The 21,510-nt window shown below is 38.8% G+C and overlaps 1 protein-coding gene across 4 annotated transcripts in view; it reads left to right on the top strand.

Moving 5' to 3' along the window:
- Positions 1 to 21,510, top strand: part of pard3bb (par-3 family cell polarity regulator beta b) — a 316,476-nt gene that overhangs the window by 161,376 nt on the left and 133,590 nt on the right. For 3 of the 4 annotated variants that reach the window (XM_079882104.1, XM_079882103.1, XM_079882106.1), the window contains 2 exons: positions 3,770 to 3,863; positions 4,256 to 4,344. The exons of the other annotated variant lie outside the window; for it this stretch is intronic. In XM_079882104.1, coding sequence (XP_079738230.1) covers positions 3,770 to 3,863; positions 4,256 to 4,344 — 183 coding nt within the window. The remainder of the gene's footprint in view (positions 1 to 3,769; positions 3,864 to 4,255; positions 4,345 to 21,510) is intronic. 4 annotated transcript variants of the gene reach the window in all.

Genomic DNA, 21,510 nt, shown 5'->3' with positions numbered 1-21,510 from the left:
TCTTCTGAAGGAACAACTTATTTCATTTCGGCTACGCCACACTTTAGCAGATAAATAATCGTGAGTGTGTATGGCTGCAAATGTGTGTACGTGTGTTCGTGTGCAATACACATCCATTTTTTCCATTCACTCCAACATCAGTTCATCTCTCAAGTGCGTGCATGTTCATGTGTGTGTGCAAGCGTGCACGCATGCATCTGTGCGCATGATGTATTATGGCAGTTGTGCAGCACACAAACAGATGAGATATATAATACTAATAAGCAGTCATCCCAGTGCAGTTTGATGAGTAATGATGAAGTTCTGCTGGGTGGGGCGCTCTGATCTATGTGATTGTCAGGACCGATATCCAGCTCCACTTCGCCAAAACACAGACACTCCATCAAGGAGACAGAGAACAACGTGCTATCCATATCCCAGCAACCTACAGGAAGAAGTTAAAAATCTTACATTTTTGTGTTATTGAACTTTATTGAATATTTTTATCTTTATTTTTAAAGGTCACCAAAATTAACAATTGGCATGTTTTTCTTTGTTCAAAATCAAATTGTTTAAATACTTTTTTTTTTTTTTTTCACAGCCAGCAATACACTCTGTTAGCTGCCATATGCAGTTGACTGTACTAAAGGAAAGTATGTAGGAAATGATTACAAGAGGTCAGTCTATCTCTGGAACTGTTCGTGTGTTCACACTGTTGATTGTCTATAACATGCGTTTGCTAAGTGTCTGGGAATCTGAGGCATTTGTTTTGAATTCTACATGGTTGGCTCTCAGACAAAGACCTCCAGCCTTTGTTTCGGTTCTGCACTATTTGGCCTAACAGACATTAACAAGGTCTTTGTGTCTTTGTCATGTGGGGCTTTAGATGCAGTAGTTGAAAACAACATCAACTAGATAATGAAAATTCTGGGTAATTCTCATATACTGTCCTTGAGTGATACACACACACACTCAGAAACAGCTCATTGTGTCTTTTTCTACAGCAGGTGGTTTTAGAGAGCCAGGCAACAGTAGTGTGTAGTCTGTTTAGGCAAATGAGACATGAACCGAGTGCACACTCACTGCATCATCCTGCTAACTGCACTTCCTGTTTCATTCATCTCCTCTACACATTCTGTTGTGCTGTTTGTTTCATCATTTGAAGCTGCTAACACTGTATATATCACACAAACAAATATATAGACTCATTAACAATCACTTTTTAACTCGCTTCTTCCATTAGTGGATTTAATTTTCAGTTTAGTAGGTTTGATTAGCATTGAATAAATGTACTTACATAGGGATATACGCATTTTGCACTTTTTTATTTACAATACCGTTCAAAGTTTTGTGACCATTTTTTGAAAGAAAATCAATTAAAAATTGAAAGAAATTAATACTTTAATTCAGCAAGGATACAATAAATTGAACAAAAGTGACAAAAGGAATGTATAATGTTACAAAATGTTTCTTTTCTAAATAAATGCTGTTCTTTTCCATTTTATATTTTTTAATGCTGTTCCTTTCTAAGTTTTTATTCATCAAATAATCATGATAACAACCATTTTTAATAATTGCATTTAATTATTATAATATAATTTATTTCTTTGATGCAAAGCTGATTTTTTTTTTTTTTTTTTTTTTTTTTTAAGGATCTTGTGACCCTGAATACTAGAGTAATAGCTGATGAAAATTCAGCTTTGCACCACAGAAATAAATGATAGAATTTAAAGTGTATTAAATTGGAAAACCATTATTTTGAATTATAATATTTCACAATATTATGTTTTTTTGCTGTATTTTTGATCAAATAAATGCAGGCTTGATGAGCTTAAGAGACTTCTTTCAAATACAGTAAAAATAGTAATGTTTCCGAACGTTTGACCGGAACTGTATACAGTGCATCCGGAAAGTATTCACAGTGCTTCACTTTTTCCACATTTTATTATGTTACAGCTTTATTCCAAAATGGATTAAATTCATTATTTTCCTCAAAATTCTACAAACTATTCCCCATAATGACAACGTGACATAAGTTTGTTTGAAATCTTTGCAAATGTATTAAAAATAAAAAAACGAAAAAAATCACATGTACATAAGTCTTTGCTCAATAATTTGTTGAAGCACCTTTGGCACCAATTGCAGCCTCAAGTTATTTTGAGTATGATGCTAAAAGCTTGGCACACCTATTTTTGGGGCAGTTTCTCCCATTCTTCTTTGCAGAACCTCTCAAGCTCCATCAGGTTGGATGGGTTCACAACATCTGTGCACAGCCATTTTCAGATCTCTCCAGAGATGTTCAATCAGGTTCAAGTCTGGGCTGTGGCTGGGCCACTCAAGGACATTCACAGAGTTGTTCCTTAGCCACTCCTTTGTTATCTTGGCTTTGTGCTTAGGGTCGTTGTCCTGTTGGAAGATGAAACGTCGCCCGAGTCTGAGGTCCAGAGCTCTCTGGAGCAGGTTTTCATCAAGGATATCCCTGTACATTGCTGCATTCATCTTCCCCTCGATCCTGAGTAGTCTCCCATTTCCTGCCAAAAAAGTATTGCGAAATGACGGCATTTCCATTAACCGATGTTATGCGACTAAAACTTCATTTTTTCCTCTAGCGATAAGTAAAATCATTCCAAAAACCATGGCAACGGATGTTGGTAGGTTTATGTACTATATCCCAGCCACTGCACTAGCCATTATTATTAATTGAAGGAGACATATGTGTGTTTTCCAAGCATTAATGGTAAGGAACGACCCTTATTATACTTGTGAGCGGCACATATGAGGTGTTTCTGGGTGTTTCTCCCTCATATCTGCTTCAAGGTCTTGATTGTGGCATTTATTTGAGGTTTAGAATCCAGTATTCCTTTCATTCTTTTGTCTTATATGAATTTAATAAGAACTCTGTCTCGTATTCTGTCCAAACATACCGCGTCATCTATGTCAGGTGACCTGTAAATGCGCAAAAACTGTTTCCATTGCAGGTTTGCGAAATATTTCTTTTTCGAATTGCCTGAAAAACCACCTCATGTGAGCGTAAAAACTTTTTTGCGATAAGTGCGAGTTTTTGAGAAATTGACGTGTTTCCATTGGGCGTATTTTCAATTCGCAATTTTAGTTTGCGCAATTTGAAGGGTAATGGAAACGCGGCTAGAGTGACCTTCAGGTTCTTGTTCACCTCCCTGACTAAGGCCCTTCTCCCCCAATCGCTCAGTTTGGCCGGGCGGCCAGCTCTAGGAAGAGTCCTGGGCTCACCTGGAAAAGTGAAGCACTGTGAATACTTTCCGGTTGGACTGTATATACTGTAAAATGGATCAATGTAGAATAAATCACAAAAGAAATGTATTATTCAAATAGATAAACTAATACATAACAGTAATAGTAACATTAGACAAGACTAATTAAGAAGGATAAAGATGAAAAATAGGAATAAATGTGGCAGTAATAGTAATTATATACATATGTTTAGTTATAGAGCCACAGTCTCTGTCTGTCAGGCACACACACACATTCTTACAAGTTTAACCAAGCTTAGAGAAAAATCAAGTCAATCCGAAGCCCCAGTCCCATTATCATAGGAGTGTAAGATCATTAAAGGTGAGTAGAGATTGTAGTGTGTTGGAGCTGATAATGGTCTCCATCTCTGTCTGTCTGTGTCAGCGCTGGAACCAGACTGTCACCTCTCTCTACCGCTGGCCTGACCCCAGCAGACCCCTCTTAAATGAGCCTGCATAATATTTCCACAGAGCTCTAATGATTGCTTTTCTCTCTCTGTGGTTTGCTCATTCTCTCACAGTTTCAAATGGGGGATATGGTCACATGGAAGAGGGGGATGATGAAGGCTTCGCCGCTAATCCTCATAGACAGGACAGCCTGAAGCTCCAGCAGAGGTAACATGGATTTGCCTTGGACCAAATTTGACAAAAACGTCTCTTTTTCCTTGTAGGGATTGTCGATTAGTCGATTCATTTTGACACCACTTGGTCACGTGGCTTGAGTTTTGGTCAATACATGGCAAAAGCAGGAGGATACTTCCTCTGTCAACAAGCTGTATCCCAGTATAGCTATGTAAATTAGTTTTGAATTATACGCCAAAATACTGTTTGTGGCGTGAGATGGTCTGAGTTAATTTTTAATGTTCACAATCCATAATTCTTTCAAACCATCCTGAAACTAATCAAGTGTTATAAGCAGTGACTCGATACTGTTGAACAAAGATACTGAAGAAATGTGTATATGTCCTGTGTGTGTGTGTGTGTGTGTGTGTGTGTGTGTGTTCTAGTCTGAGTTCAGGTCTTCATTCAGCTGACACTTCTTTGACTGACGGAGTTCAGCAGAATCATGTGAAGTCTTCTAAGAGCATGGATCAGGGTAAGACATTCAAGTTATTATGCAATTTCTCCAGATATATATATTTTTTTCTGTCTGCGTTCTCTCCATCATTTCCTGACATTTCTATATTGCCCTGTCAATATAAATGACAAAAAGTATAACATTTTTGAAAAACTCTAAATACACTCACCAAAAAACTTAAGGTAATCAATATGTTAACAAATAATTTAACACGTTTATATAGTATATCAGTGTTACACTACCATTAAAAATGTTGAGGTCAGTAATGTATTTTTGAAAGAAATTAAAACTTTTATCCAGCTTTGTCATCACAGGAATAAAATAAACACATTTTAAAATAAATTTTAAAATGCATTCAATTACAAAATAGTTATTGTGATATTTCTACTAGTACTATTTTTACTTTTTTATTTTTTATTTTTTATTATTAAATAAATGTAGTGACCCCAAACTTTTGAACTGTTTTGTCAAAGAGATCTTTTAGCTTTCCTGTTTTTGCTGATAATTATTTGTTCAACTTAAACCCTCTGCCGAATTTAATTTACTCTAAACCTAATCTCAACTTCCATTGACGCTTGGTGAGTGCAAATTTTGGACCCCGTGTGATAATGAGTGTGTTTAATCGATGGTGTGTGTGTTTGATGTCTTACGGTCCATTCACACCAAGAACGAGAACTATACAGATAACTATAACAATAACGTTATTAGCATCCACACCAGCAGACAATACAGTTCTGTTTATTCTATGCAGTGTTGCCAAGTCCTCCGTTTTTTCGCGGAATTGTGCTACTTTTACACTGTTGCCGTGGGTTGTTTCTTTAGTCCACGGGTTGGAGCGATTGGGATAGTTTTGGCCGTGATGGGACTGGTTTTGTCATGCAAACCTGGCAAGCCTGATTCTAAGCGCGCACTGCAGTTTTGTCGTCAGCCATTTTTAATGCTTGAGCTCTTAAAGCAGGATGGATTCTGATTGGCTGTCAGTGTTTTAATGGTTCATTGTTCTGAAAGTGTTTCCAAAAATATCGTTTCACTGTGCCATCATCATTAAAGTTGTGGTGTGGACTCTGCTATTCTTTTATATTTATAAATATGTTTAGAACTATATATTTATTGTTATCATTACAGTTATCATACCTCTGAGTGGGCCGTCTTCTGGGCCTCCAGTTCCTCATAGACCGGAGCTGCTCCCTCTCTGCAAGCCTGAATAAATTACATTTTAAAACATATTCAAAAAGATAGCAGTCAATTTAAATTGTAACAATATTTCACAATATTACTGTTTTTTACAGAATGTTTTTAAAAATAAATGGAGCCTTGGTGAGCATAAGAGACGTCTTTGAAAGAAATGAAAAGGTCTTACTGACCCCAAACTTTCAAATGGTATATTCTATATTTTTGACACAAATTTAATTCCATAATGTACCGTTGAGTGGATTCCATATATATAAAACAGTATATATTCAAAATGTATCATATTAAGGTGAGGGGAAACCATCCATGTGCTACCAATCTCTTCAATGTGAAATGTGGACTGACTGGTCTAAGTGCATGCTGGGAGATGAATCAATGTTCCTCCTCACTGTAACACAATTAATCTCTCGTGTTCCAACATTACCTTGAAAATCTAATCAGCGGCGCTCTATATCTGATACATCAGCCACAGCTACAGACCAAATCTGTGTCACATGATGGCTTTTAAAAAAAAAAACAATAGTGAAAGTATTGAAGAGCTCAATATGATGAGGGCGGACTGCTCTCAGGTGACCGTGGCAACTGTAGCTATGGTGGGCAGCACAATGGCCAGCCTGAGCGAGACCCGCGGTCCAATTCAACTATGAATAAAAAGCCCACTGTAATTTGGTTCCAAGTGCTGGATATGAAATTGGATCGTCTTTGATACGAGCGCTAGGGTATTAATAATACATAACCAATAAAGAGAGTCCCCTTTAGTTCATGAATAATAGAAAGTTTGAATAGTTTTTTTAATTGAAATTTTTTGGTGTACGCTCATATTCACCTGAGCGTAGGCACATTAAAAGGAAAAAAAATCAAGTGAATTATGCCACCGGGTTTCTCTCTGGATTCCCTCGGAAGCATGAATAGCCGTGAGGATATAAACCTGTAGGTTAGATTTAGGTTTACAGCTGCGGTAATGGCTTTGTTTTGATTACGGTGCATGCGCTGATATGACTGCTTTAGTGGCGATTTGTTTTCCTGACCGGTTGGCAGGGCAGTCACTTCATTAATGAAGAGTGTAGAAAGTACACCAGTGTTCTATTGTAAGTGTTGATGGGGGTTATAAAGTAAATTGTCCCGGTTTACATCGTCCATTGAAGATTCAATAACTGTTTTGGAGTGGCTAAGCGTTTGGATGACTCTTATGAAACTTACAAAGAACAAATCAATTTAGAAAAAAAAACTAATCCTTTCTCTGTGTGTGTGTGTGTGTGTGTGTGTGTGTGTGTGTGTGTGTGTGTGTGTGTGTGTGTGTGTGTGTGTGTGTGTGTGTGTGTGTGTGTGTGTGTACTTTAATGTTTCCATGAAAATGATCAATACAGAAAATAATCAATTACATTTTTAATAAGAAAACATTTTATTACTCTATTTCCTTCATTGTAATACTAAAATATGTGTACTAAAGCAATGTGAATGTAATAAGAATCATCATTGATAATTGAACTTCTTTTATTTAAATTTTAGTTTATTTTGTATTTTTTTTTTTTTTTTTTCAGAGAATTATGACCCAGACATGCTTTTTGAGAAACGTGTGTGCATCACACTTGCATTTTTTTTTTGCAATATGTGACCATAACTTCTTGTGGGTGACCATAACTTTGATTCAAACACCAGTTTGTAAAATTTCCAGATCATGTCCCAACCCTTATTCTTCTCTCTATTCTGCCTACAATAATGTTGGCTAAAAAGATGAGAGACTAGCTTTATGACACCCATACCTGCAGCATATATTCAGACAGGGTGCTCTGCAGCGCTCCACAGAGCAGTTTAATGGAGTCCATTGGTTTGTGTCTTAGCAAGGGGATTTTTTTTTTTTTTTTTTTGCAAAGAGCCGCAGGGGAGAACGATGACAGACTTCTCCCACCTTTCCTCCCTCAGGATGGAGACAGGAAAGAAAAGGAATAATGAGAGCGAGAGAGGAGATTATAGAGGTGCTGGAGGTGCAGATGAGAAGAGAGAGAGAGACGTTGTGAGAGAGGAAAGAGGGTCCACTGGATGACTGCCTCTGAGGAATGGAGGATCACTAAAACAGAAATGAGACGGCCGCTTTTGCAAGTCATTTTCTGTACTGGCGTGATGGGTGCGACGGCTCTAAAAATTGAACGCTCACCATGAGAATTGAACAGTGCAGCACATTTCCACACATTAGCTAAGGATGACCCTATTAGCTTGACTTTTTCCCATAACACACTGAATGAGAAATATTTCACACTCGTAAAATGCTGGATGCAGCAGAATTTCAATTACACTTCATTAGTTTTCCATATTTGGTTCTCGCAAAGTAATGTTTCGATGGCGGCAGTCGACTATGCCAACAATTGATTGACTTTCATTATCGGGATGGTGTAAGTATGTGTGTTTCGTCTTTTCTCCAATATACACACGGCAAAAGACTTTCCTCATTCAAAACAACCCTTTTAGCTAGTTTCTATGTGACTTTGTGGAAGAACAATGGATGTAGGGCTATTTGTTATCTCTCTGACCTCATCTGGAACTACAGTATAGGTGTTCATTACGGTGGTCAGTGGTCATGGCTGACTTTGTCACCACCACCTTATAAAATTGAGCATTTCTAAATAAGGCTGGGTAAAGATATTTATTTCATGCTCTGATATTGATTTCTAAAATCCCAAGATCTTTCCAAGATCCCAAGATCACATTTTTGTTTTTTTATGTATGCTTTGCTTTGGTGGATGTTTGAGCTTTTTTGTTAAAAATGATTTGTATAGTTCCCGCCTTACAGTAAAATCTACATCGAAACAAATTGAATCAAGAACGTATGAGTCTGAATCAAATCAGGAACCCACTGCTGATTCCTAACTAGGCTTGCAAAATTCTGGGAATTTTCAAAGATGGAAACTTTCCATGGGAATTAATGGGAATTTATGGGAATAAATGGGAATAAACTGGGAATTTTCAAAGTTGAGGGTTGGCTCTTCATAGGGAACTTAAATATAGTTGAGAAAAGTATATTTTAGCATAATCTTGACTAAAACAAACAGATGCCATTCAAATACACTTGAATATCCATGCCATTCCTCAATCACATGCACATAGTACACTGCTTACTGCATGGCTATTGAGACCACACCCCCTACTGGCACTGTGCATGCCTCCATCACATGTACAGAAGCCCAAAGCACAAGACTATTGAAGGCACACATTTGAGCCTGTGGACTAAACAAAGTGAAGTAAGTTTTAATGATATTATGGGGAAATATATTTATTAAATGTTTAAATTGCAAATATCACATACAAATGTATTCATCTAGTAGATAGCAAGCTGATAAGTCAGATGCTAAATAAGCTAGCATAACTTTATTTACCATATAAGTAGGGCTGGGCGGTTTGACAGTATATATCGTTACTGCGGAAGAAAATGTCAACCGTAACAGATTTTTTTATTCCGTGTATACCGCAACATGTAAATAAGTAGGCGTGGTTAACTCACGTGCAGCGTGTGTGAGACTGAGACACTGATATTTGTCAAAGAAACATGAAGAAAGACCAAGAGGATCCACAAAAGGAATTACGTTTTCAAAATTAACGTGATATTTTTTGGGGGGAAGGTGCAGAAGTCAACTAGAGCAGTGCAGCACACTGAAAGTTTAGACATGCTCGCAATGGGGCTTACTTGACAACAAGTTCATATATCAATATTCTAACGAATAGAAATAACCTTAAATAATGTATCTATCCGTCTCTTATGTGTACAGTTACTTTCAGAGAGGTAAGCGGTTGCCGTGGTAATGAATATTTCCAAAATTCCCCAGCTTAACTTCCCATGGAAATTTACCGGAAACTTTCCGGAAATTTACCGGAAATGTTCCACCCCTTTGCAACCCTATTTCTAACCCTATTACCTAAATGCTTATATATTTGATCATTCAATAGACAAAAACACAAAGAAATAGCTCAGTCTGAATAACCGCTGCAGTGAGCGAACTGTGTAAATTAGGTACTAGCATAACTGCGTTTCTCACATAAACCTAATGCCAGCCTCTCCAGAGAAAATGCTTCATCCCCATGTTCGCGTACAATTGCACTTCAAGATGAATACTTCCACTCAGAGTCCTTTATTCCCGGCTTCTTTTGATCAGAAACTGTCCTAAATGCTTGCCTTTCATCTTCGTGTGGAGGTCCAAGGCCAAAGTGTGTTATTCTCCTGAGCTTTTGTTCTCACCAGCAGAGTAGGAATACATTTTGCTCGATCAGTGAGTGTCTTTCCTGAGAAGCATTATTCATTGACCTATTTTGTATTGTTTTACCCCTCTCTCTGGAATCAGAATTAGATTTGTAAAGCTGGAAAACACTATTATCCTCATTCTGTTTTAGGAATGAGCCGAACAGAAAAACAGGAAATAATTGTTTAAGGGATGGACGTTGTACAATGCACTTCAGACGGTACAGTTCTCAATCATAATTCAGGTGTTTCGCTTGTTTTATACACTTTGGCTAGACAACAGGCAGTCTTTATTTTCACCTTCATACTTTATCAGTGGCATTTGCTGCATTTTGTTGATGGCTCAGGTTTCTGTTTCTGCCGTTGTGCTCGGTAGCTCCACCCACTGAAATCCTATTGGTCTAAAATCACACTTAACGACACGTCCCACACCATTTGTGCTACAGACATGAATGATAGTTCACCCAAAAATGAAAATTATGTCATCATTTACTCACCCTCATGACATTTTTTCAAATTATTTTTGTTCTGCAGAAGAAACAGTCATAAAGGTTTGGAACAACATGAAGGTGAGTAAATGAAGACAGTATTTATATTTTTTATTTTGACTTATTAATTTTCTAAGGGTTCAGACTTACTATTGTGACCTGGTTGATGACATATTGGTATAACCAATCCTTTTGACCCTTGTGACTATTCTCATATGGTGTATAAAACCAGAATATCAGGATCTTTTGACTTGGTTAAGTCCTTTTATTTTATTTTATTTTTCACTAGGCATTTATTGTAAATGTATCTGAATGCTTCTGAAACAATATCCTTTCCAAACAATATCTCTCTCAGAGAGAGAGAAACATTTCAGTCAAAAATTGTATTTGTGTGAAAACTTAAATTTTGTGGGACGTGACATTGGTTTCTGTAAGCTGATTGGCTAAAGCTCCCTGCACATCATTGTAGTCAGGACAAAAGATAAGCCAATTTTTCCACACAATAGCACATTGTTTCAAACCCAGAATCGCTGGTGCCAGCAAACACACACAACATCTTCAAGTTATAGTTGCTGCTGAGTCAATAAGCTTTCACACATTTGAAACAGAAAATTAAGAAATAATTATCCCTCCACCCCTTTTCTGATTGATTTGCCACAATTTGCTTTTGTTCTTCTTAAATGTCTAAATCCCTTCCTTTCACTGAGACCCTGATGCATCCAAATCTCTGAGCGTATCTAGTATGTGAAGTTTGTGTTTGTCTGTTTGTTTGTGTGTCTACACAAGCAGTTTTTAAGCTAGCTTTTTTAAGCTTGTGCAATCTGTCATCACATGACGGATCACAGCCCGCTGAGAGCCGTATTTGGCCTTCTATCTCTCGTCTGCTGGGAAAAATTGACCTCATGAAAAATGAATAGGATTATTTAAAAGAGATTGCAATGTAATGAAAACCTATTACTGTGTGCTAGGCCTCTGCTAGCTCGTCTGCGTTTGCCTCTCTCCCTTCAAATCCTTTTTCTGTGGATTACCCGTGCCTCTGCCGCTATCGCTTGCCTCAATTTAACATCATATCATATTTGTCACAGGGCCCAAACCCCTATAGCCCAGCTCTCAATAATTACTGTAAATCTCTGCCAATTTCCTGCCCCAGTATTTGTATTTGGGCGCGTACACAAGTCACTTCTGGGGTAGCAGGGTTGGAACAGAAACTAGTCGGCTAATGTAAACCATACATGCTCTCCAAAGCCATCATGTCTCTTTCTCTCCCTCTTTTAGTGATTTGGATGGATTTTTAGGGTGTTAGAGTTTCATTTATGATTTATTTTCAATATAATGTAAGTTTGAATGAGTGCTGAATGTGTGGAGTTTTATGTTAGCTCTAAAGTTGGCCGCATGCAGCGGCTATGCGAACAGTGCTAATGCTAGATTGACTGCACCGATATCTGTCTTGGCTTTAAATGGGGATTGTGGTTAGAACTTGAGAGCAAAACTTATTACCGACAGACAGGTCTCTCTCTCTCTCTCTCTCTCTCTCTCTCTCTCTCTCTCTCTCTCTCTCTCTCTCTCTCTCTCTCTCTCTCTCTCTCTCTCTCTCTCTGCCCTGTGGTAATACTTGAAATGAATAGCATGCCCTGTGGTTGTGTGGTTTTACTTTGTTTACAAGTGTATGGAAATAAAGAGGGTGCAGTGTTTTTTTTTTCTCCTGATGTAAGCAATCTTCACTCCCGCCAGGTGTGTGGAAAGAGCATATGCTGCCCACACGCATGCACACGTATGCATGAACCCCACACACACATACATAGATTCAACCCTTGTATCTGAGATATACCCCAGCTGTAGCAGTCGAAGCAGACATATCAGTAAAGCATATTTTATTTATAATCGTTTTGCGCTCAGTGGTATCACAAAGACATTTTATGAACATCATCTTGTCTTAAATGTTATAAATAATGTTCTAAAAAAAGGAACTGCTCTTAATAAGATCTGTTCCCAGCCCTAATTATCAGTAGCGATTAAAATGTAACTTGAGTGAGGAGGCCACTTATTCCCAGAGTGCATCTGTCTCCCACCATGGTAGATGAAAGCAGCATGTATGCTTTGTCAGAAGTCAGGTAATGAATGCACTCTCACTTGCTTTGAATCAGAGTGGACTTACACACTCATGCCCACAGCTGTGTCCGGTCTGACTCCAGTGCCCTGCTGATGGACTTGTTCCCTTTGTGTTTGTATCTGATGGATTGGCCCCTGAGGGCCACATGTAGACCCCTGTAGAGAGCATGCAGGCCATGTGGGTCTGGAAAGCAGAGAGAGTGATGTGCATAGGGGGAGACCGAAGGGTTTCATACATAGCATCTTGATTCTTTCACTCCACCATGTGTACTGCCCGAAGCTCCGTTTGAATGGTGGTAAAACATCACAAACACTGCCTCTCCTTTAAAGAAAATCCATTACAATCTTTGTCCAGGAGGTCTTGCTGACATAGTGAAACTTATTGTAAACCAGTGAACATTAGTTTGTTATAGTGTGTTTTTTAATGAGACCACGGAGGCCTCAAAACCAAGTGAAATGTTCTAGGCAGCATTTTCAGGTCTCATAGTGCTATTTAGGAGTGAGTGGTATGCCCAACATGCTTTCTAGGTTGGCAGCTCACTAGATGGAGACAATCCAGTAAGTGGACCATACGTGTGTGTGTGTGTGTGTGTGTGTGTGTGGCCCATGAGACGATGGAACATGTTTCCACCAGATGCTCACTACCTCCTGATGTCTACTCCCTTCATCCCTCACTGCTCTTTTCCACACCCTCCCACTCTTCCTCCATTGTGTGACCTTCACCTCTGGGCTGAGCACTGTTACAGTGAAATGAGTGAGATGATATTGAGCCTGGGGACTTTCCGCTCTCATCTTTCTTTCTCAATCTATCCTCATTCAGACTGTATTTTGGGAGAGCATCATTCTCATATAAGTCTCCCACAGAGGACACATGTGACCTCTAACCTGTTAAAGGTCCCGTTCTTCGTGATCCCATGTTTCAAACTTTAGTTAGTGTGTAATGTTGTTGTTAGAGTATACATAATATCTGTAAAATGATAAAGCTCAAAGTTCAATGCCAAGCGAGATATTTTATTTAACACAAGTCGACTACAGCGAACAGCCCGTTTGGACTACATCCCTCTACTTCCTTCTTTAATGACGTCATTAAAACCGTTTTTTGACTAACCTCCGCCCACAGAAATGCTCCCTCCACTCTACCGAAATTCGTTTATGTACTTGCACACTTCTAATAACTTACTGTGTTTACTCAGCTCTTACGGTGATTTTCTGAAGTAAAACTGACGCTTCATCTTTTGTGTGATGTACAATAAACTTTATTAAACTCATCAGTATATGTTTGATCATCATTCAGACAGCAGACTTGTAGGCTAGTATAAATAAATAATGAATGCATACAAGCAGATGACAAATACGTTATAATAACCATAATTAAACTACTAAACTATACCTGTTTCATCTCTATACAGCACTCTGACTCTGTAGGCATTATTGTCCGACTCTAAATGAACACCGTTACTGAGAGTTTCTGATATTATCATCATTCTGTGAGATGAAATTGTCCTGAGAGACTGAGCGCGAGCTCATGAAGCTCCGCCCCCTGGGTCGTCCAGCAGCTTATTTGCATTTAAAGGGCACACACTAAAACAGAGCATTTTTCTAAGCCCCAAAAAATGACAATTTAAACATGCTGTAAAAAATGATCTGTTGGGTATTTTGAGCTGAAACTTCACATACACACTCTGGGGACATCAGAGACTTATTTTACATCTTGTGAAAAGGGGCATAATACGGGACCTTTAAGAGCCTATAAGCTGTTTCATTCAAAGTCGGATGTGGGACATTCCTACTTGATATCTTCAGCTTCCGACTGTAAAATGTCCCACCGTCTGAAGTAAATAATAATTTTTTAAAAAAACTACACAACGATCGCAGAACTTCAACATCACTACCACTAAACTTTCTGTCTTTATTTAAAATTTGAAAGTTGGAAAGTTTGAGTTAGAGTAATTTGCAAGATTGCGAGTATAAATGCAACCAGGGGTTACAAACGGTCCGTTATGTAAAATGGTCACTGCCTATAAAAGCGGACTAGTGAGTAGATGAGTTAACCTGTTTGCTGTGATGATGTTTAATGTCCCAGACAACCCATGTAGTCTCATTTAACCACTTGTTAGCAACCAACTTTTTTAAGACTTACAAACTTAAAAGAAAATCAAGAGTGGGGTATTACTGATGTATTTTATATTGTAGAGTAAAACATGAAAAAAAAAAAAATAATTGGCGGTTTAAATTACGTTAGCAGTAGATTATGGGAAAAGTTTTAAATAGTATTAAATAGAGTGCATGTACGATACAGCACATGCTCTTTTTGGGTGTGTTCACACTTGGCATGTTTGGTTCGATTAAAACAAACCCTGGTGCGATTGCTATGTTAGTGCGGTTCATTTGAATAAGTGTGAACACTGCCATCTGAACCCTGGTGCGCACCAAACAAGCTGACCGAGACCGCAAAAAAAATGGGTCTCGGTCCGCTTTCTAACGAACTCTGGTGTGGTTCGAATGATGTATGAATGCAACTCGGACCAAAGAAAGGTAAACGAACCAAAAACGGGAAGATGAGACCCTAAAAAAAGACAGAATGCTCATGCATACCTGTTTTTTATCGTCATATTCACAATATTGCCCATCACAGTTCGGTACAGGCATCAGAACCGCTTCTCCTCGCAGCAGATCTTCATGTGTGTGTGACGGAGGGATTCCTGCTGCTGTTTTGAGTCCTTCCCACATTTTATAAGCACTTCACTAGTTATCAGCTGATCAAAATACAATCATATGCAGGCTACTCACATCCAACGAACGCATTTATTTTAAAAGCCGACAAGTCAGGTTGTGAATGTGTCCCTATGCCTTTAGGTTTTGTATCTTTAGATTCGGTGTTAAAAATGCCAATCTGAACGCTAAGCGGACCAGGACTAAATGTTTTTTTTGTTTTTTGGTTCAGACCAAAGAAACCAAGCGAACCGAACAAGGAATGTGAACACACCCTTTAAATCAGTATTTTTTTATCAAGTCAGATTTCGGCTTGAGCTTCCAAGTTGGAATTGGGACATCAAGTGATGTTCTATTACTTTCCAAGTAGTGTTCAGACTTTCCGAGTTGAATTCAATACAGCTTACATGCCTGCCAGTTGAATATGTCACCACAGTCTACAGTGGCCTCTTGTTTTGCGGATTTCTCTGGGTTCCTTGCCCTATCGATGTGTGTATGTGCTGTTGTCTTGCGGTGTGAGTTTCCCCTGTAGTTTTGAGTATTGACTCTTTTGGCATGTGCAATTTTTCTGTAGAGAGACTGTAGTAAAAAAGGGATTGGTAATACGTTTAATAAACCAATCCATTTTGTGGATGTTTTACTGATGCCCAGACTAATGTTTATTGACAAGATGTGAAGGCTTTGCTGACTAGGTGGGTTTGGTAAAGCTTGGCTCTGGGAAAAGGCCCCAATGCGTCTTTATGAGCTTTGACATATTTAATTAGCAGGATGGTCTTAAGAGCCCCTTGCTCTGGGCTTTTAATCTCCCTAAAACCTTCTCGGCACTGGGTTCCCATTCTCCTTCCTGCTTTCTCTCACGTTGTGCTCTCTCCCCATCACTCCTCATATTCCCTCCCTCTTTTTGTGCCCCAGCCTCTCTTGGCAGCCGTGGTCCCACCCACACGTGATTCCTAGCCTCAGAATCCAATTCCCATCAAAATTGTGTTACACCTCCTGCTCCGAGAGCTCCCATAATTCTCTCTGGCCAAGCAGCTCAAGGCAATAATCTGCATCCAGCCACCAGATGCGGGACACAGTCCAACACAATAAGGAGAACGTTTTCTCTTCACAAGTTTTGATTCCCTGTGCTTATTTAGTGCCAAAATTCTATAATAACATATAGGATGGTAGCCAATATGATCCCGTATCCATTACGGTGGTCCAGCAATAACCAAACTTGAACTGGTTACGTTCCAGTGAATCAAGAGCGTACTGCTACAGAATGTAATTTTGCCCAAATTCTAAAGGTGCAGTCATATTTACCATTTTTCAACCTTTTGTATTTTTTGCGGGCGAAATCTAGTTGTTTCAATAGCAATCCACGCAATCGGGAATATCTTGTAAGAGCGAAAGATTTCCCCACACAGATTTCGCATTGAGTTCAAGTTCAAATTCGAAATTGGGTCAATCAGTGCCTCAAACATCGTTGCATAATTTACAACGGACCTTTTTGCCTGCAAAATTTCGCCATTTGTTTACTGATAAATGCATTTTGTTGCTGTGTCTGTTTTGATGTTTATTACCGAATCTGACTATTAGCATAGCAAATTCTGAGTTGAGTCTGTTGTGCAATTTTTGTATGTTATGTAGAGTTTGTGCCTATGAAGAGAGTCCCGAATCAGTCACTTTTGAGGTAAATTTTCACATATTTTAAAGTCCATATCATCAGAGATAAGTCCATATATACAAGACTGGCAGGTTTTTGTATATTTCCCTGGACACCAGCTCTCCTTTTCTCCCTCAAACACAGTTTCTCTCCCCATCTCTCTCTGTCTGTGTCTGAGTGTATGAGGGTAGTTGAATCCACTTCCTTTGAGTAGCCTCTTCATTCCTCCTTCTCCTTCCTCCTTAATTGCACTGAAGTGCAGATGAAAGAGTGAGGAGAAGGAGCATGAGATTTCTTTCTCTTTAAAGCCTCAGCTCTTGAGCGCCGTAGCAGAGTCTTGCTTTCTATTAGCAGACTATGCATGTGTGTGTGTGTGTGTGTGTGTGTGTGTGTGTGATGATGAAGTCTTTTTCCAGAAGTACAGGGAGAACATAATGTAAGAGCAAAGCACCCTGGGAAACCTATTCTCCTTCTACTTTGGCCTGAATACAGAAACCACAGGTCCCTCCACACCCCAATACCACAGCAGCCTTTGGCCCAGAACAAACACTCCAACTTTCCTTTCCAGTCATGGAAAACTCCTTTGCCAAAACCAGGGAACACTTTGTTTAGAAAATTTGAATGTCAGATACTGTTCACTTTCTTATGATTTTTAATATGCTGGAGAAATGAAGCCAAGGCATGATGTGTCTCACGCAGAGTTTGCAAAATGTATGCCATCTGAAGCAGTTGTGATGAAAGACAAGTTTATACTTCTGCAAACCAAGAAATTGTTGTTATTCAGCATGAAATGAATCTTGAAAGAATCAGTAAGAATGTCTTGAAACTACTAAGTGTGTTTCTAAATTTATGGAATGACACTATAACTGTATAATTTCCAACTTGTTGCAATTTTTCATAAATATTTGAAGAAAAAATAAATATAAAGAAAAAAAAAATATGTATGCAAGTCTAAAATTGACCATTCGTATGTAGGGGAAAAAAATCCTGACTAAAGGACAAGCACAAAATATTCTCATTTAGTTTTTATTTATTGATAGTCTTCAACGTCTTAGCAATCAGATGTCATTTGCATTGCGCGTTCAAACTTGCGTTCGTTTACGAAACACGAGCCAATGCCGTTTGGCGTCAAACCTCAAACCTCGCATGGCGGATAGATACAGTAAATGAGGAGTTTTCTTTTTTGGATAAACTACTCCTTTAAAGAAGATATGTGGCTCATTAAAAATTAAAATATAATTCAATCTCTCTCTCTGAGAAATAAAAAGAAAGTGTAAATGTTCAGGACCAGGCCTGAGACCAGGAGTTTTTATTGCACAGCGGTGTGTATCAAAGTAATATCCAGCACCTGCTCAAGGCAACACTAAACAGAATATTTGTGCCTGTGAATTTGACTCCTCATCCATCTCTGTCTGAAGAGCTTAGGGCTAAACCACTCAAAACTCCCCACTCATCCAGACCCTCGCTGAGACATGGAAGGTCACACACCGCACCAGTCAGAAACCAGTGAAAATATGATTCCACTCTCTGTAAACAAATGGTATGGAGTTATCTTATATATTTTTGAACTCCAGTGTTTTGTGTCCCTGCATTGTAGATGGAGTCTTAACGAACAGTTGCCCTTGTCTTCTGATCATCTTCAGATGTGTAAAATGCAACTGGTGTCAAGCAATAGTGTGCAGTAAGGCCCAAATGAGGCTGTCAGACAGACAATAGAAATTAAAACCAGACGTCCTGTGTTCTCGCTTACTGAATCTGCTTTCTCTTTCTGCTAATGATTTACATACTGTACGCAGAAAGTGCTGTCATGCTCAAATAACACAGGCTGTTGTGCCAAACCTCCTGCATTCAGGAGTAAATGTTGATTCTAATTTGATGAATTCTAGGCATCCAACATCAAACAAAGTAAATATTGGTTGCAATTTGATGAGTTTGTGTGTAGTTTTGGGAAAACCCAACATTGAGAAGAGCGATATGATTGGACAAATCGTTTTTCTAAACCGTGATTGGTCAGTTTGTCAATATTTATGCAGCTATCAGCGTCTTTGAACCTGTAGCACTAAGTGTGTTTGAGAGGTTTGTCGTAAATCATTTAGCAGTAAACAGCTTGTTTTATGCAGTCATTCATCTCACAGCAAACTGAAAATCGCTGACAAGACCCGAGCGTGGAGCTCGCAGATGCGTTTCCTTGCTTTTGTTTTTCTTTGCAGATCCACTGGAAAAACACTGGATATCTGTCTGAGGTTTTAACCGTTATGCCAAGAACATAAGCAGAAACAGACCAGGAAATTTACTGGAATTAAATTGGCAAAAATGAAAGCTTGACGCAGGCTGTGTGCACAAGTGTGTCATCATTTGTATCGCAGATGGAGGAGATAGTTTCAGATGTTGTCTCTGCTGATGTATCTACGTGTGGAAGATTGCATTCATTTTTCATATTTTGGTTTTGGTTTGTTTTGATTTTTGAGAGCAGTGGTTCTCAAGTTGGCCATGACCCAAAATAATTTGTCAGGAAGGTCTGTGGACAGCAGGGAGATTTAAAGAATGCTGAATATGCATAATATAATGCAATTATTTATATGTATAACATTTATACCAGGGAAAAGATGATTTGTCCGGCATTCTTAGGAATTATCTACATTTTTCAGCACACATAGATCCTAAAAATATAAGTGTCAGTCAGAAGATCTGTTTCAGTGAAAAAGTTTCAGTGGTTGTTTTGTTTTTAGTTTTTCTTGCCGCTAAATGTCCAATAATGTCAGAAAATCCGGTTGAGAACCACTGAATACAATTACACAGTATTGTGAATGGATTTAAGGCATGTGTGCTGAAAAAGCGTTTTCAAACTGTGTGTGTTTGTGTCTTCTCACCTCCAAATGCTTAAAGACTGAGTCAGGAGTTTTCTTTCTTTCACTCACTCACAGACACACACGCATATGCGCACACACACACACACACGCGCGCGCGCACACACACACACACACACACACACACACACATAGAAAAGCATGTGTTGTTTGAGAGACAGATAAATGCTTACTGACAAACAAATCTCTCTCTCTCTCTCTCTCTCTCTCTCTCTCATGGAGGAGTGGGTTTGCGTGAGTGGATGTGTGTGAGAGCGTTTCTAATTGTGTTATATTATTGTTTTTCAACTCTTTCTTTATCTTTAAATATTGGGAGTGGTTTTTCTTTTTTCCTATTTTTTCTTTTTTCCTTTATTTTTGTTTGGTAAGGTTAAGATAGTTTAGGGTTTTTTCTTTCTTTTTTTTTTTTTGTTTCCCCGTGTGGCCTTTTCGGCGTCCGCATGGCGGGGGGAACGAGCTCGGTTTCCCTCCGGAATGGGTTTAGGTGTGTACCGGAGCCGACCGCTTCGATAGAGGACGTGTTGATTGTAGTCGGTGATCAGGTTGGTCATGAAAATATTAATTCAGCCTCGCGCATGAATAAAGCTGTCGTCGTTTTTTTGAAGACTGAACCACTTGTTAATCAAATAATTGAAAATGGGCTTTGGGTGAAGGGGATGTTTGTGCCGGCAACTCCTTTGTATGCACCGGCTACAAAAGTTATAATTTCAAACGTACCTCCGTTTATTAAAAATGAAGCGATCGTCAAAGAATTGTCTCGTTTTGGGAAATTAGTCAGTCCAGTTAAGATGGTACCTTTAGGATGTAAAAATCCAGCTTTAAAGCACGTATTGTCATTCAGACGACAAGTTCACATGCTTTTAAATTCTCAGGATAAAACTCTAGATGTGTCGTTTAGAGCAAATGATGGAGATAGTTCCTATGTGTTATATGCAAGCACTGAAAGCTTACGATGCTTTGAGTGTGGCGATATCGGTCACAAAAGATTCGTGTGTCCGCATAAAAAGAGACCAGATGAGACTCGGGTAAGAGAAGAAAAAGATGTGGAAAATGAAGCTATAACGGAGAGTCAGGTTGATCCGAATCAGGCTACAATGGAGAGTCAGTTTGATCCGAATCGAACTACAATGGAGAGTCAGTTTGATCCGATTCAGGCTACAATGGAGAGTCAGGTTGACCAAAATCGGGAACCAGAGAAAGTTTCAGAGGGCCAAGGTGTGGATACAGGTGAAGAAAATGAGGTGAGTGCAAATTCTAGTAAATTTGCTGGTGTTTTGCAAGAAGAGCAGCCTTGTTGTAGTAGTGAAATAGCTTTAAAGGTGGTGACTGTTGAGGAGGTGGTTTCTGGAGAGTTATCAATGAGTCAGGAGGATGATGGATTAATTTTTGACGATAGTTGCTCTGATATATCTGATTGTCCGAAAGTAGGAGATGAGTTGTATACAGTCGAACAGATTAATGAGTTTCTGGATGAAACAAAAGGAAAAAAGGTAAATGTTGCTGATTATTTCCCGGATGCTGATAAGTTCGTTGCTTCAGTGGTGTTGGCGCGGAAAACGTATAATTTTTCTGTGTTATCACAACAGAAACGTTTTCGGTTGAAAAAACATATAGCTGCGGTAAGGCAAAGGAAAAGAGTAGGAAAGGAGATAGGGGGAAGTTTTAAATAAATGTAATGGCTGTGTCTCTGTCTCCTTTGTTCTCTTTTCTTTCTTGTTTTTTTCTTCTTTTCTGTCTCATGGAGCCTTTGCGAGTAGCATCTTTAAATGTAAATGGCCTTAGAGATAGAAGAAAACAAGCTGTGCTTTCAGAATGTTTAAAACTTAAAAATATTGGAGTGACTTTCCTTCAAGAGACCCATAGTGATAAAAACAATGAAGTAGAATGGGGTCTATGGTGGGAAGGAAAATATATTCTTAGTCATGGCTCTAATGTTAGTTCGGG

Source organism: Squalius cephalus (assembly GCF_949319135.1).
Source record: "Squalius cephalus genome assembly, chromosome: 9".
NCBI classification, from domain to species: domain Eukaryota; kingdom Metazoa; phylum Chordata; class Actinopteri; order Cypriniformes; family Leuciscidae; genus Squalius; species Squalius cephalus.
Note: the sequence above shows the minus strand (reverse complement) of the source record. Positions and strands in the feature narration are given on the sequence as shown.